The sequence below is a fragment of the Notechis scutatus genome, chromosome 1, assembly GCF_049901735.1.
Source record: "Notechis scutatus isolate UNSWTSFEM ecotype Mainland chromosome 1, rNotScu1.2, whole genome shotgun sequence".
Taxonomy (NCBI): Eukaryota; Metazoa; Chordata; class Lepidosauria; order Squamata; family Elapidae; genus Notechis; species Notechis scutatus.
The window spans coordinates 317278471-317292569 of NC_142009.1; the positions used below are offsets into that span (position 1 = coordinate 317278471).

General features: G+C 39.8%; 1 protein-coding gene across 1 annotated transcript in view; it reads left to right on the top strand.

The window, feature by feature from the left end:
- Positions 1-9144, top strand: part of GCH1 (GTP cyclohydrolase 1) — a 48226-nt gene extending 39082 nt beyond the window's left edge. Inside the window, exons 4-6 of the mRNA XM_026670239.2 lie at positions 1944-1975; positions 3469-3553; positions 4618-9144. Of these exons, the coding sequence (XP_026526024.1) occupies positions 1944-1975; positions 3469-3553; positions 4618-4744 (244 nt within the window). The 3' untranslated portion in view covers positions 4745-9144. The remainder of the gene's footprint in view (positions 1-1943; positions 1976-3468; positions 3554-4617) is intronic.
- Positions 9145-14099: the final 4955 nt, after the last annotated feature.

Here is a 14099-nt window from a genome sequence, read left to right on the forward strand (position 1 = left end):
GTATAAAGTTGGACAGATGGCCACCCAGATTTTGTCACTTTTCGTATTTCACTGTTATTAATTTTTATGCATCAGTAGCTTTTTGGAAGAATGTGCTTTTTCTTGGGGAGATGAAACTCAAGAATGAAATACAAAAGGTGGAAGAGTGTAAGTTATAGAATAGGAATAGATCAGAAAGTAACACTGTGTGTGAAGGAAGCGCACATAGGTATTGAGGTCCCGGAGTATTTCAACAGGAACAAAAGTGCTTCAGTAGTGCAGGGCATAAAATAAGGTGATAGAGACTTTATTGAGCTGACATACACGTGAAAGTAACTTTGGAGCTAATAGTAAGACACAGCTGCAAAAGAAACAGAAGCAACACTAGGTTGTGTCAACACAAGTACTGTATAATGTCAAGATGAAGTTATTACCTTTATTCAGTATTGGTAAGTCTGACTCTAGTCTAGACTATTGTATTCAGTTCTGGACGCTGTATTTTAGAAAGGATATTGATAAATTAATGTGTCCTGAGGACAGCAACGAAGAGGATAAGAAAAGCTTATGGGAATATTTGGAAGCATTGGGTATATTTAGCTCAGAGAAGGGAAGACTGTAGGGAGCCATGATATCCATAATAGGGTATCTTCCTAACATCTAAAGGGCTGTAGAAAACAGGACAGAATTATTCTGGGAAGTTTCTACCATCAAGCAACTGAAGCCTGCTGGCAACCAGTTGGTGGAAACCTAGAGCAAAGCAGTTTTCTCCCCAAACCCAGTTGTTAAGAACTGTTTTTTGAAAGCCTTGTTTTACTAGATTGGCAAGTAAGCTAGAAGAGATTGTTCCAGAAGCAAACTTGGCCAACTCACTAAGGAGCACTTCTTATTATGGCTGTTGGCCAAACATAATCTCCCGGATCAAGAAAGCCAATTGCATCTACTGTATTTCACAGGCGGCCTGAAGCATGACCTTAATTCTTCTATTACAAGAATCAGGACTTAGAAGAGCTTATGTCTGGGAGCATCACATCCCATGTTGAGAGCTGTATGGCAAGTTCTGTCATTCTATCTCAGGATACTTTATTACTAGATCCCTTGTGCTAAAATTTCTAACGACAACAGTGGTATAGTTTGCAGGTCTTGAAAAAAAAGTGAAAATTAGCATAAAACAACAGCATCTTGCCCATCCCATTTGTTTAAACCAAAAGTCTCCAAACTTGGCAACTTTAAGACTTGTGGACTTCAACTCCCAGAATTCTCCAGCTGGCTGGAGTTGAAGTCCACAAGTCTTAAAGTTGCCAAGTTTGGGGACCCCTGATTTAAACTGTAACAGTAAAAAGGATTGTTTATTTTCATATCCTCCTGGTTTTTTTGGATCACCCCAGGAACTCTCTGTGCAAAAGCCTAGTTGCCAACAGGCAAATGCAGGCTGGATTCTGGCAGATCAAAGAGGCTGAATTGGTGATTGGAGTGGTCTTTCAGAGATTTCCATCTTAAGAAGTACATTTCAACTCATAATTCTGGTAAATTACCCAAAATTGAGTAAATGTGGGTTTTTTTTCTCCTTTGGGTAATGATACACAAATCTATCCCCATCACAAGAGGGACATTTAAATTGATTTAAAGATTGCTGTGGGTACTAAAACATATTTTAAAAAACTTCCCAGATATTCCTATTAAGACGATGAAATTACCAATAGTAATTTGCTGAAATGACATAAAGATCACTCAGTGATATTGTTTTTATAAACTAGAGAGTCCTCTAGTTACAACCATTTGTACAGTATCCAATCGAAGTTCTAACAGTGCTGAAGGAAGGGACTAATGACTGGTCCTCAAAGTTCACTAAGGTTTTCCTATATGTGGTTTTGAGTAAATGTTTGGGAAGTACTATCCTAGACTTATCATTATTGTTTTTCTGGAGTAATCTTAATGGAATGCATTGGGTTTTTTTCTCTTTCTAGGATTGTGGAAATATACAGTAGACGATTACAAGGCAAGTAACAATCTTTTGTGCTTCACCTAATGAAATGTATGTTTTACATTCTAATAGAATTTGCTGTGCAATATCAAAGGGCTATTAATCAGCTGTGACTATTAAGAAAAGAAGGCATGAATGTACTGTGAACAATTTATTACTGGTATATCCCACTACACAGGAAGTTCCATAGTCATGGAGCTCATTCATTCATTCATTCATTCATTCAGCCACCCATCTCAGGAATTTACTTTGGACAGCAAACAATAACAATGATAATAAGTACCATGGCATGTTCATCAGTGAGAAGCATTCTACCCTAGCTTCTAGATAAGCTAACTTTCTACTTGGAAGGATTTGTAAATATACATTATCTACAGAAATATGTATTGATAACATGGCCAGCCAATAAATAGAATAGAATAGAATACTTTATTGGCCAAGTGTGATTGGACACACAAGGAATTTGTCTTGGTGTAAATACTCTCAATATACATAAAAAAGTACATTTGTTAAGAATCAAGAATCATAACGTACAACATTTAATGACAGTCATAGGGTACAATCAACAATCAAATCATACTAGGAAACAGTCAAGTGGGAGGGGATGGGTGAGAAGGAGTGGTGAGAAGATTAACAGTAATAGTAGTGTACACTTTGTAAATAGTTGAACAGTGTTGAGGGAATATGTTCCCCTGCATTTCATAATGTATAATCATACAAGCAGAGTAAACATTGATGAAGAGGCCTGAACGTAAGCCAATAAGAAATCTCCTGCCCAACCTCTCATCACAAGGTGGCTCTGCATCCTCCGGGATCTTTTTCTGCTTTGCTTTCAGGGGGCCCTGTCTTCAGATGTAGGTAATCTTTAACTTACGACCGATCGCTTAACAACTGTTTGACATTATGACAGACCTGGAACAGATGTTTTATGGCCTGTAAAGCACTTTCTGGCTGTTGTAAGATGTGCCACCCAATCACGTGACCACAATTCGGCTGCTTGGCAACCGGTTCGCCTTTATAACTACTTTCAGTGGTCACATGACAACAACTTGTGACTTTTTTTGTTGGTTTCCAACAAAAAATGCCTACTTGGAAGAATGGGTTTGCACTTATGGCTATGGATTCACTTAACAACCATGGTGATTCGCTTAACGACTTAATGACTAAAATTGAATCTTGTGTGTAGGTGCCTCAACCATGCCATAACTGGTGTATGATTGCAAATCCTGTCCCAGTTGCAGTCGTAAGTTGAGGACCACCTGGGCTGTGGTTTTCCATTTACAGAGGTCAGCATCTGCTTTTAAAAGTGGGGAAGATTTGCTTCTTGTCTGGACTCTGACAGACTTCTTTCCATTAAGGAGACTTCCGGCACTTCCTTAATCCGTAGACTTTGTGGGCCATGAAAATATGATTAAAACTTACAATTTTTAATCTTTAATGAGTTGAGGCTTTAAGAAATTCTCTCCTGAACAGGATATTCATTTTTCTTCTTCCCCTCTTCATTGCAGTTCAGGAGCGCCTCACAAAACAAATTGCTGTTGCCATCACGGAAGCCTTGCAGCCCGCTGGAGTTGGGGTGGTGATTGAGGCAACGTAAGTTGACACAAAATTTGTAATGTGTCCAAAGAGTGAGGGAATTCAACTGGGAAATGGAGAGAGAGAGAGAGAGAGAGAGAGAGTTTTCACTGTTCAATTTCTATACAGATAGTCCTCAACTTACAACCATTTGTTTAGTGACTGGTCGAAGTAACAATGGCACTGAAAAAGGTGACTTATGACTGGTTTTCACGCAACTGTTGCGGCATTTCCCCAGTCATGTGATCAAAATTTTGAAACTTGGCAATTGGCATGTATTTATAAGAACTACATATAATCTCTTATCATCTATCTATCCTATTTCTCTCTCTCTCCTTCTCTCTCTCTCTGTGATGGTGAACCTATGGCATGCATGCCGGAAGTGGCACACAGAGTCATCTCTCCAGGCATGCCAGCCGTCGCCCGTTGCTCTTCTGGGTTCCAGGGTGTGCATGTGCCCCAGCCAGCTGGTCTGTGCTGGCCACCTGGTCTTCCTGTTTCTGGTATGCAGGTGTGGTTAAAGACCAGCTAGCTGGCACACATGCACGTGCTGGAAACCAAAAGCTCAGCTTCCTGGCGCATACATGTGCGCCAGGGAGCTGCTGTTCCGGTTTCTGGTGCTCTCCCCCCTCCGTGCATGCTGGGGAGCTGCTGTTCCAGTTTCCGGCACTCCCCCCCTGCGTGTGCTAGGGAACTGCTGCTCCGGTTTTTGACGTTCCCCTGCGCGCACTCTCCCATTTTGGCGCTCAGTGCTGAAAAGGTTCGCCAACACTGATCAATATCATCTATGAGCCATAGTGGCACAGTGGTTATAATGCAGTATTGCAGGTTACCTCAGTGAATACCATGGCTTAATCATCAATAAAAGCGTACATGAGAGTGAAAATATTTGAGGGCTTGATTTTTAAAAAATAATTGGCAAGCTATTATATTGAAATCAAGATGGAATTTGATTTCAATTGCGCAGCTAAAGTTTTCTATCCTGCTTCTGCTGTTTTTTTTTTGCAGCAGAAAGAGACAGGCTATTTTCTTTCAGTAAAAATATTTCTATTGGATTTTCCCCCCGTCTTTTCCTTCTGTAGGCACATGTGTATGGTGATGCGAGGGGTTCAGAAAATGAACAGTAAGACTGTAACCAGCACCATGCTTGGAGTATTCCGAGAAGACCCAAAGACACGTGAAGAATTTTTAGCACTCATCCGTAGCTAAAAATGTGCCATCAATTTTCCTTCCTGGACTGTCTTCTCTAGCATTGATGTTGAATCTTTTGCTGTTTGTGTTGCTCCTTCTCTTTTTGGAAAAGTAACAGTCACTGTAACATTTCTGAAGTTTTACTGTATTGGTGGTAAGTTCCATCATGTAGTTTCTTTGCTCATATGGTTCCTTGTGTCATTGGAGCATAAAGGTCCTAGAAATATTTTCTCAATCTATGTTACCTGACTGTCTTAAGGCAAATGTCATGCAGTGGCTATGTGTTTTTGTGTGGGCTTAATCAGGTTGTTTCTGTCCAAGTCATCTGAAGTGCTTGAAGGACATATCCTCACTGAGACAGAGAAACTCTTTGCCCTAATGTCCAGCAAATTTCTCCATCCTTTTTCAAAGGTCAAGAAAGATGGACAAAGGAATTAGCGGCTTTTTCATAGTCTAGATGTTAAAGAGAGGGCGTTACTTCCTTCCCACATGATTAGGGGGTCATTCATTCATTCATTTTCATTCATTCCTGTTCCTTGTTTCAGACCAACTTGTACCACCACTCCCTTGGCCCTCTATTTTGTATTTCAGTTGCAGCTAGCCCAATTCTTCACTTTTGTAATTTCTTTTACTTCTTACGAATGAAATTGGCCCCATTTTCCTCGTGGATGAGTTTCCATTGCCTTTGCTCAGATGTCTCTCCAATCGCAGGAAAGTAGAAGTCAAATTCCTTCTAGCAATTTCCATTGATGAAATGGAAATTATGGGCCTTCTTAGAGAGGGAAGGAAAATCTAGAACCCTTGTTTTGGAGTGGTTGAATTGTTGTGTTCATTACTGATATAATAGTTATATACGGTATAATAGTTATAAGAGTAATATAACTTTTTATAATTTAAGTTCTGAAAGACCCAGGGTCTGAAATCTTGAGATACTTGTGTTAATTTCATCATAATGCAGGGAACTGGATAGCAACTGGTTTTGCTGGACAAGAGTTGTTTAAACAAAAAAGATATGGCAAAAACTCTGGCATTGAAGAGAAAACGTAAGTCATAATTTGCCTGGCATTTGTTTCACTGATGGGACAAGATACAAAATGGAATTCCTTTCTTTCCGTTCTGATGGGAGCAGAACTATGGACAAACTCAGCCCTCCTGCATAAACTGGGTCTACATCTCCAAGCATGTTAGGAATTCTGGGAGTTGTAGTTTCAACTCATTTGGAAAACATTATCATGGAGGAGGGTGGGGCTGCCCTCAGGAATCCAGGATTTATTACACTTTGATAGGATTGGAGCATTGTATTTTTCCCTTATATGAAACTGATTTGGATGTTCTCTTTTAGTAAACTATAGTAAACTTTTTTTTACCACATGATTTCTGTTCAGTGTAGGTTGTGACTATACTGTGGATATTACCACATGGTATATATTCTATACTGGACTATTTTCAGGACTTGCATTCAAGTAAAAATGATTTAAGTTACTTCTTGGATGTCAGCCCTACATTGTTTACAATAACTTGGTTCCAATTTCAGACCACCTCCAGCCTGAGATTCTGCATCTTTGTTAAAACAGGTCTTGACAGGAACATTTTGAACAGAATCAGTTTTCAGACAAAGATGGAATAAAGGATATTGGGAGGCTGTTTTTAGCAGCCAATTCCTTATTTGTCTTCAATTTTTCTATTTGCCTTTTTACCGTATCCTGTTCAGAAGTGATTTTGTAAGCTAAAACTATGTGGAGGAAAAACACAAGGATCTCTGGAAAAACCTTCCTGATCCCCTCCTGGATACTGGATAATATTATAGACTCTGTTTCTTTGGCAGAATTAGCAACTGCTACCTCTTGTCCTGTGGCTCTTGGCAAGTTCCCATAATCGGAAGGGTAAACCAGACATTTAGATCATGAAGCAGAGAGTCTGCGCAGCTCCAGTGGGTTCTGGTTGTTTGTGTGAAGATCTTTGAAGGATCTGCCCATCTCAGTTCTGCCCATGAAAATGCCAAAATGCTCAGCCAAATTCAGGCTTACCAAATCAACATCCAGAATTCCATGTTGTTGAGACAACTTGCATAATATAATTTGCTCAGGCGTAGTAGGAGAGAAGGAGGTGTGCATGGCACAGAGCTCCTTATTTCCAGATGTTTTGTTCAGGATCCCTTTGCATTTATTTCTTTGCTGCATTAACTCAAATTGTCTTGGAGCAGAATTCAACATGCAATTCTTAAACGGGTTACTGTTGGATCCATGGCAGGATATGCAGATTTTTAAGCATATTTATACCATTCAGAAACTCCAACCAATGATGCCTTTCTAACAAATGTTGCCTTCTAAGGAAGTGGGCATTATTTCATTTCCACATTTCAGTTTTAGGCTTCTTTCTAAACCCAGGATGGGCAACCTACAGTTGCAGGCACCTGATTTCTGTTTATGACTCTTAGAGCTCCCTGGCTATGATGGCTAAACATAAAGGCAAAGTCTCCTGCAATTTGACACAGGATACATGAATACTGCTATACCAGCTCTATGATAGGCATATTGCTGTAACAGCCCCTCCCCACCTCTCTACTCTTCCATGATATAACCCCACTCACTTTTTGCTCCTAAGCTCCATCACAGTCTTAAACACAATATTGGCCAGCAAAGGTTTCTGAAATAAATAATTCTGGATTTGGTCATTTTCTTCCTTCACCATAAAGTCCTCAGCAGATGAGAGCTTGAGAAAGATCCACGTGGGAGTTGTGAGCACAGCAACCCTGGTTTCTACAAACACATTTTGTGTGGTGTCCAAAGTAGGTCAAGTTCCCTTTTTCCCTCCTGTGTAACTGGAATGTCATGAAAAGCCGCTTACTGGAACTGATCTCAATAATTGCCTTCTGAATGGAAAACATATTAAAGAAAGTTTTATAACCACTCTAATTAGAGAAAGATGGGATCAGACTCACTCCTACTTTATGTGAAATGCTCATTTCACTTTTGTCTATTGGGCAAGGCTGCCTTCTTAGCCGGACCTGATTGAAACAAGAGTTAGGCACTGCCCGCTTGCCGTTTTTGCTTCTTGGCTTTTTCGGTTAGAGACTTTGGAAAGCAAGGATGGAGGCGGTGTGGGTCAAAAATTGCACAATGGCAGATTTATCACAACCCAAACCTTTTGCATATGGATTGGTGCATTCACATACAAAATGGCAAGGATCTTGCAGATTTTGTGTCGTCCCCCCCCCGCACCCGCCCACAATCTGTGGACACTGCTGAGATGAGATGAGATGGACTTTTGCAGCATTGGCAGAGACAAAATTTAAGGTTTATTTGTGAGGGGGCGGAATTGGCTGTTGGGTTTTTTTGAGGCAAATGCAGAGGTTTAAAGTACCCCTTGCATCCTTTGAAACTCTGCTTCTCCTAGGAACCAGCCAATGTTCCTATTTTGGAGAGCGCTTTAAAAGGCCAGTTGGGTGGCTTTCCTCCTTAACTTGCCAGTTCCCCCAAATCATGAAAAAGAAACCACCGCCATAGACTCTGGTGAGGTCACAACATCATTAGCCAAATTTCCTGTGGTCCCCAGTGGCAGAAGGACATTATAGCATAATTCTCAGGCTTTAAAAAAGGTTGCCCATCCTTGGATTTGGCAGATGCTTTGGATCCATCCAACAAAGTCTCTGTTTAATTCTTATGGATCAGTCACAGGTATATGTAGAGATTTGCAAAAAAAAATGTCTTCATTGGCAGATCTTGTCTTTCCTTCAAGAAGCACATCTGGATTTTCCCTGTTTTATTGTCTGGGAGATTCAAAGCAACTTTCTGGGTTAACTGAAATTTTGAGCCTAAACACCTTTGATTTGTACACTACGTCCCTCTTGGTTATTGTACAAATTGCACTGTAATGTCTCAAAAGGCCTAAAATTGCACTGTGAAAGATGGGAGAAGCCAGTGACTTGATCAGTCTGGAAAGTTCAACTCATTGCACATGTGCTTGAAACAGGAAGAGGAAATAGCTACATCTCTCTCTCTCCCTCCCTCCCTCCCTCCTTACCATGCAATCCTTCTGACATACCTCTTAACTGGTACCTGGATGCATCCTTAATAGCACTACTTCCTCTCTAGCCTAGTTTGAAAGTGCATGAGGGATGCAAAGAAGTCGATTTCCATTCCTTTGCCTGGAAGAAAGGAAATTCCAAGTGGCTTGTTCTCTTTGTGGCCTTAATGTATTGAGATCCTTTGGCTCAGTGAATCCTATTTATAATTTTTGTGAACTCTCTCTTGTCCTTACTGCCTTTATATTACTACACTTATGTATGTTCATGTAAGTATGTGTTTATCCAAATATGTATATGTACATGTATGTAAATCATATGCAATTTGCTGTTGTCTTCTTCCCTCCAAACTCTGGCCTATTTATAGTATTAAAATGCAGTGCTGATCACTTTTGGCGATAGTCCTCCGTGTGATTTGTGAATGCAGTGCTCCCTTTTACTTGTTGAATATTGTGGCACATGGGTTTTGTGGCCAGGCTGGTGTGGTTGTGTGGGTCAGCAGAAGGAGAGAAAGCAACATGGGGAGTCCTTGGTGCTTTCTGAGTTTGGTTGTTTTCTTGCAGATGTTTGAGTATCCAAATTAGGTAACATCATCATTGCTAGTAAGAAATGGGTTGTGCTCTCAGTTTATATTCTAGTGACTTGCCCTGTCACTGTTGGTGGGGATGGTCTTAGAGGTTCTTTGATCAACACTGACTGGGAAAGCCACTAGAATATAAACTAAGAGCAAATGCCATTACTTATTAGCACTGATGATGCTACCTAGTTTGAGAAATGAGACGTCTGCAAGCTTAGAGAACACCAAGAGCACCATACAAATATTCTCCTTTATTGGTGATGTGGGAGTGGAAATTATTGGTTGACTTAGTTGCTAGCCAGGGCTGTCAGAGAGAGACAGTATTAGTTCAACCTTGTACATTGGGTATTGGGGACTATAGCCCTGGGGAAACACCCACCTCCTAGTTGCTAGAGGAGGCTGATGGTTTGAGCCATAAAGGAGAGAAAAGAGAGAAGGAGGGTAGTGAAGACCAAGACTACTTCACCCCAAATCCAAGACAGGGATGGAGAGAAGCCTGCAATTGGACACTGGAAGATTTGGGGAAGCCCAGTAAGGAGGTGCTTCACACAAGATCCCAGCAGAGGAACAAGTGCAAAAGGTGGCTTGATGCCCACATTGGACTCAGCCAGTTTTCCTCCTTTCTCTGTCTCTCTCTGTCTCTCTCTGTCTCCCTCCCCCCCCCCCCGGAAAAGAAGAAGGGGGGAGTTGGTAGCTTTGCTAGCAAGAACCATGTGGACAGAGAATTACAGAAAAATAAAAAAATTAAAATCTTGGACATTGCTGGACATAGTTCTGAAAATACAGATGAATATAGTAAAGGAAGTACCTCCTCAAAGGACTCCCCTTGTGAAACTGCTGTCCTACTTAACGATACACATATAGTCGTAAAAGAACTCACAGTCATAGTGTGACAAATATGTAACAACTTATAGTTAAAACTATTTGAGAATTGCTTTTATACCCCTCCATTCAGCTTTGGAGGAAGCTGAACCCTACTCTGAAGTGCAAGTACAAGTTAGAAGAAATCTTCCACTTTAGAACAGTGGGAAACTTTCTGCCACACACTGGTGGGAATTAGATGAATAAAGAGATTATCAGAGGTTTATTCCCAGATCATATAATGAGGTTAGGCTTTTACGATTTCGCCACCTTGCTTCTTGGGTCAATGTAAATCCATGCCACAAAAGATCTTTTCCCTCAAAATACAGTGCCCAAGTTTTCCCTTATGCAATGGATTTTGGGGGTGGGGGTCGGGGTACAACACTTGTATTTTCAAAACAGAATCTTCTTTTTCCTTTTTCCTTGAAGTGAGCGAGTTCACATTTTTCCCTTTCTTTTTGTTCGTTCAAGAGGACTGCTCCTCCGTTTTCAAAAGCAGCAAAATGCAGCATTTTAAAAACTCAAAGGCAGTGTCAATATTAATCTCAAACAATACAGCCTGGCTTAGCTGAGCTAACTAATACTCTTGAAATTACATCTATCACCTTCTTTGTTCAGCTTTATTGAATCCAGAAATGAACTAAAATGTCGACCTTTAATTCTGGCAGGAGCCCAGATCTTTGTAGCAGATGATTCCTGCAGAACTCAACTCCGGCCATTGGTATCCGACCTCCACAGCAAAACGATGCTTAGGATCTCCCTGCCTTGTGCATTGTAAAAAGTCTTATGGTTTATTTATTTATTTTTAATTTAACAAAAATGTATATGACCCCCCCAACTCATGCTTGGTGACTCCTGGCAAGATAAAACCCCAACACAGGCAGTCCTTCAGTTGTAACCATTTATTTTGTGACCGCTCAGTTACAACGGCATTGAAAAAAGTGACTGCTGACCATTTTTCACACTTTCGACCATTGCAACATGTCTGTTGAGGTAATTCCCTGTTAGGAGAATGAGCGCATACAGGGAGACGTATTTGAGAGTAGTGTTTGAATAATACACATACAGCACACAGATACACTGTACAGTAAATGTAGGTTTTTACTTCCAGAAATGTTAAGCAAAGTCCAAACAAGCAATCCAAAGTCATTCACAGGTAAATCAGTCAGTTTTTCAATCCAGGGATAATCCAATAACAAATCCCAGTGTCAAAAACAGTTCAGTATCAGACTTACATCAAATCCAGTAATATCACTCAATTAGAAGAAATGGAGGAACAGCAATACTTTCCAACAGAAGGAAACAGAGATACACTCACACTCTCTTCTGAGACTAAGACTAAACAACCCAGGTTTCTGGCTCCATCTTATGGCCGCTTGAGAAACCACACCCAATTGCATGCTCTTGCATTCCGTTAAAGAGACAGTATTAAAATGTTTATCCTGGTTTATATATTTCTAACCCAAATACCTGTTAGGTGACTTATATTCCTAACATTCTCCCTTTTGGGGTAAGATAATATATACAACCTTACATTCTAAGTCCATAATCTTCACAGCAAGCCTTATGCTTTATGGAGCCTTGGGCCTTCGTAAAATGATCTGCTATATTGTTTTCTGACATACAGTATTCTCGCTTAATCATTTTACCTTGCACACATTGTCTCACATTTAAATATCTTAAATCTGTGTGTTTCGTTCTTGTCTTAACAGCAATATTTGAAGCCATCTGTATTGCTGATTGGTTATCTTCATAAATTACAATAGAATCTGTTACATCAATTCCCATGTCAATTAGTAGTTGTTTATACAAAACCAAATCTGTACTTAGTAAAGACAAACTTGAGAATTCAGCCTCCATTATTGACAAACTTAGATGTTTCTGTCTAATAGATCTCCATCCAATCAACACATTTCCCAATAATACAGCAGTACCTGATGTAGATTTTCGTGTATTTATGTCTGTAGCAAAACTTGCACCAGCATATGCAGTTAAACTCAGTTCATCTTTAGGCTCCAAATACAATGCATAATGCATTGTTTCAGATATCTTAACACACGCTTAGCACCTTGCCAGTGCCGTTCAGTGGGCTCAGCGTTAAATCTCACTAATTGGTTAACACTGTATGCTATATCTGGCCTTGACCAATTACTGAGATAAAATAAACTACCAATCAAAGTGATAAATGTTCTTATCAAAAATAGGACTTTGAACATCACTATTGCTAAACTCCTGGCTCATTGGTATTTTAGCCGGCTTACAAAGTTCCATTTTAAAACTTTTTAGTAATTGGTTAATTTTGTCTGCCTGTGAGATCTTGTATCCTCCCCTAGTTCTATCTATCTTTAAACCAAGATATTGTTTAATTTCTCCTGTTTTATTTTAAATTTCTTTTCTAACTGAAATTATTTCAGTAGCTTCTTGTTCAGTTTTGGTGATGAATGCTATGTCATCAGTGAACAATAGCAACAATGAAACTACACCATCACTTTCCTTTTTAAACAAACATGGATCAGCCATGCCAGCTACAAAACCTACCTTAGTTAATTCCTTAACTATACACTGGTTCCACTCATATCCTGATTGCTTCAAACCATAAAGACTCTTTTTCAATCTCCAGCAATCAGTTATATTATTTTGATACCTAAAGGTTTCTTTAAATATATAGTGTGTTGCAATGGTGCATGCAGATATGCTGTTTCTACATCTAAATGATTTATGATGTATTTCTCCTTAGCTGCCCACACTAATGCTGCCCTTAATGTAGTAGCCTTCAGACTATGCGCAAACACATCATCGTAGTCATTTGCTGTCTGATTGAACCCTTGTGCTGCTAACCTGGCTTTATGGGTAACAGTCCCATCTACACCTGTCTTCCGTTTATATATCCATTTACATCCTATGGCATGTTTACCTGGTGGTAACTTAACGTTTTCGTATACCTCCAGTCTTTTTAATGATTCCAGTTCCTTATCCATTGCTTTCTGCCAAGCAGCCTGATCCTTAGCAGGATACATTTTAAATTCACTATAATTACTAGGAACTGTATTCACTTGGCATACAACACTAGCCTATCAGGTGGTCGTGTTACTCGGGTTGAACGTCTTGGTAATACAGGGCTAACTGGTGGACTTTCCTGTGCCACCTGCTCCTGTTCTTCTCCCTCCTCCTGTGCCTGTTCTCCTACTTCCTCCTGTCCTTCCTCTTTAATGGCTATTTGGGGTTTACTGATTTTATCTTTAGGGACTATTTGGGTGTCAATAATAATATCATTGCTGGATTCCTGTTCCAGTTTATCCCATCCAATGTGCTCAAGAAATTTTGCATTAGCACTATGATAAACATGAGTTGTGCCTTGATCCCAAAATCTAAATGATCTATGGTTGGCCTTATAACCCACAAAAAATAACTTCTTAGCTCTATGTTGCCCTTTCAGTCTTAGTTGTGAGGGAATATGCACCCATGCTGGAGCTCCAAATGTGTGTAGGTAACTTAAATTTGGCTTTCTGCCATGCCAATGAGTGAATGGCAATTCTCCAGTTGTTGTATTAACTACATTGTTTAAAACATGGTTACTACACATTATGGCCTAACCCCACAGTGTTTCAGGTAAACCTGAATCAGATAACATAGTACGAGCCATGGCTTGTAATGTTTGCCCTCTTCGTTCTACAAACGAGTTATGTTGTGGTCTGTAAGGTGCAGAGCATTTATGCTCAACACCAGCCAATTTTAACATAGTTTGGAATCTTTTGTTAACAAACTCAGTCCCATTATCATTAACTAAAGTAATTACTTTACTTTTCATTTTTCTCTCAGCAAACCTTAGCCAGTTAAAGAAATGTTGAAATGTTTCTGTTTTGTTTTTCATAAGATAGCAGAAACTGTATCATGAGTAATGGTCCATAATA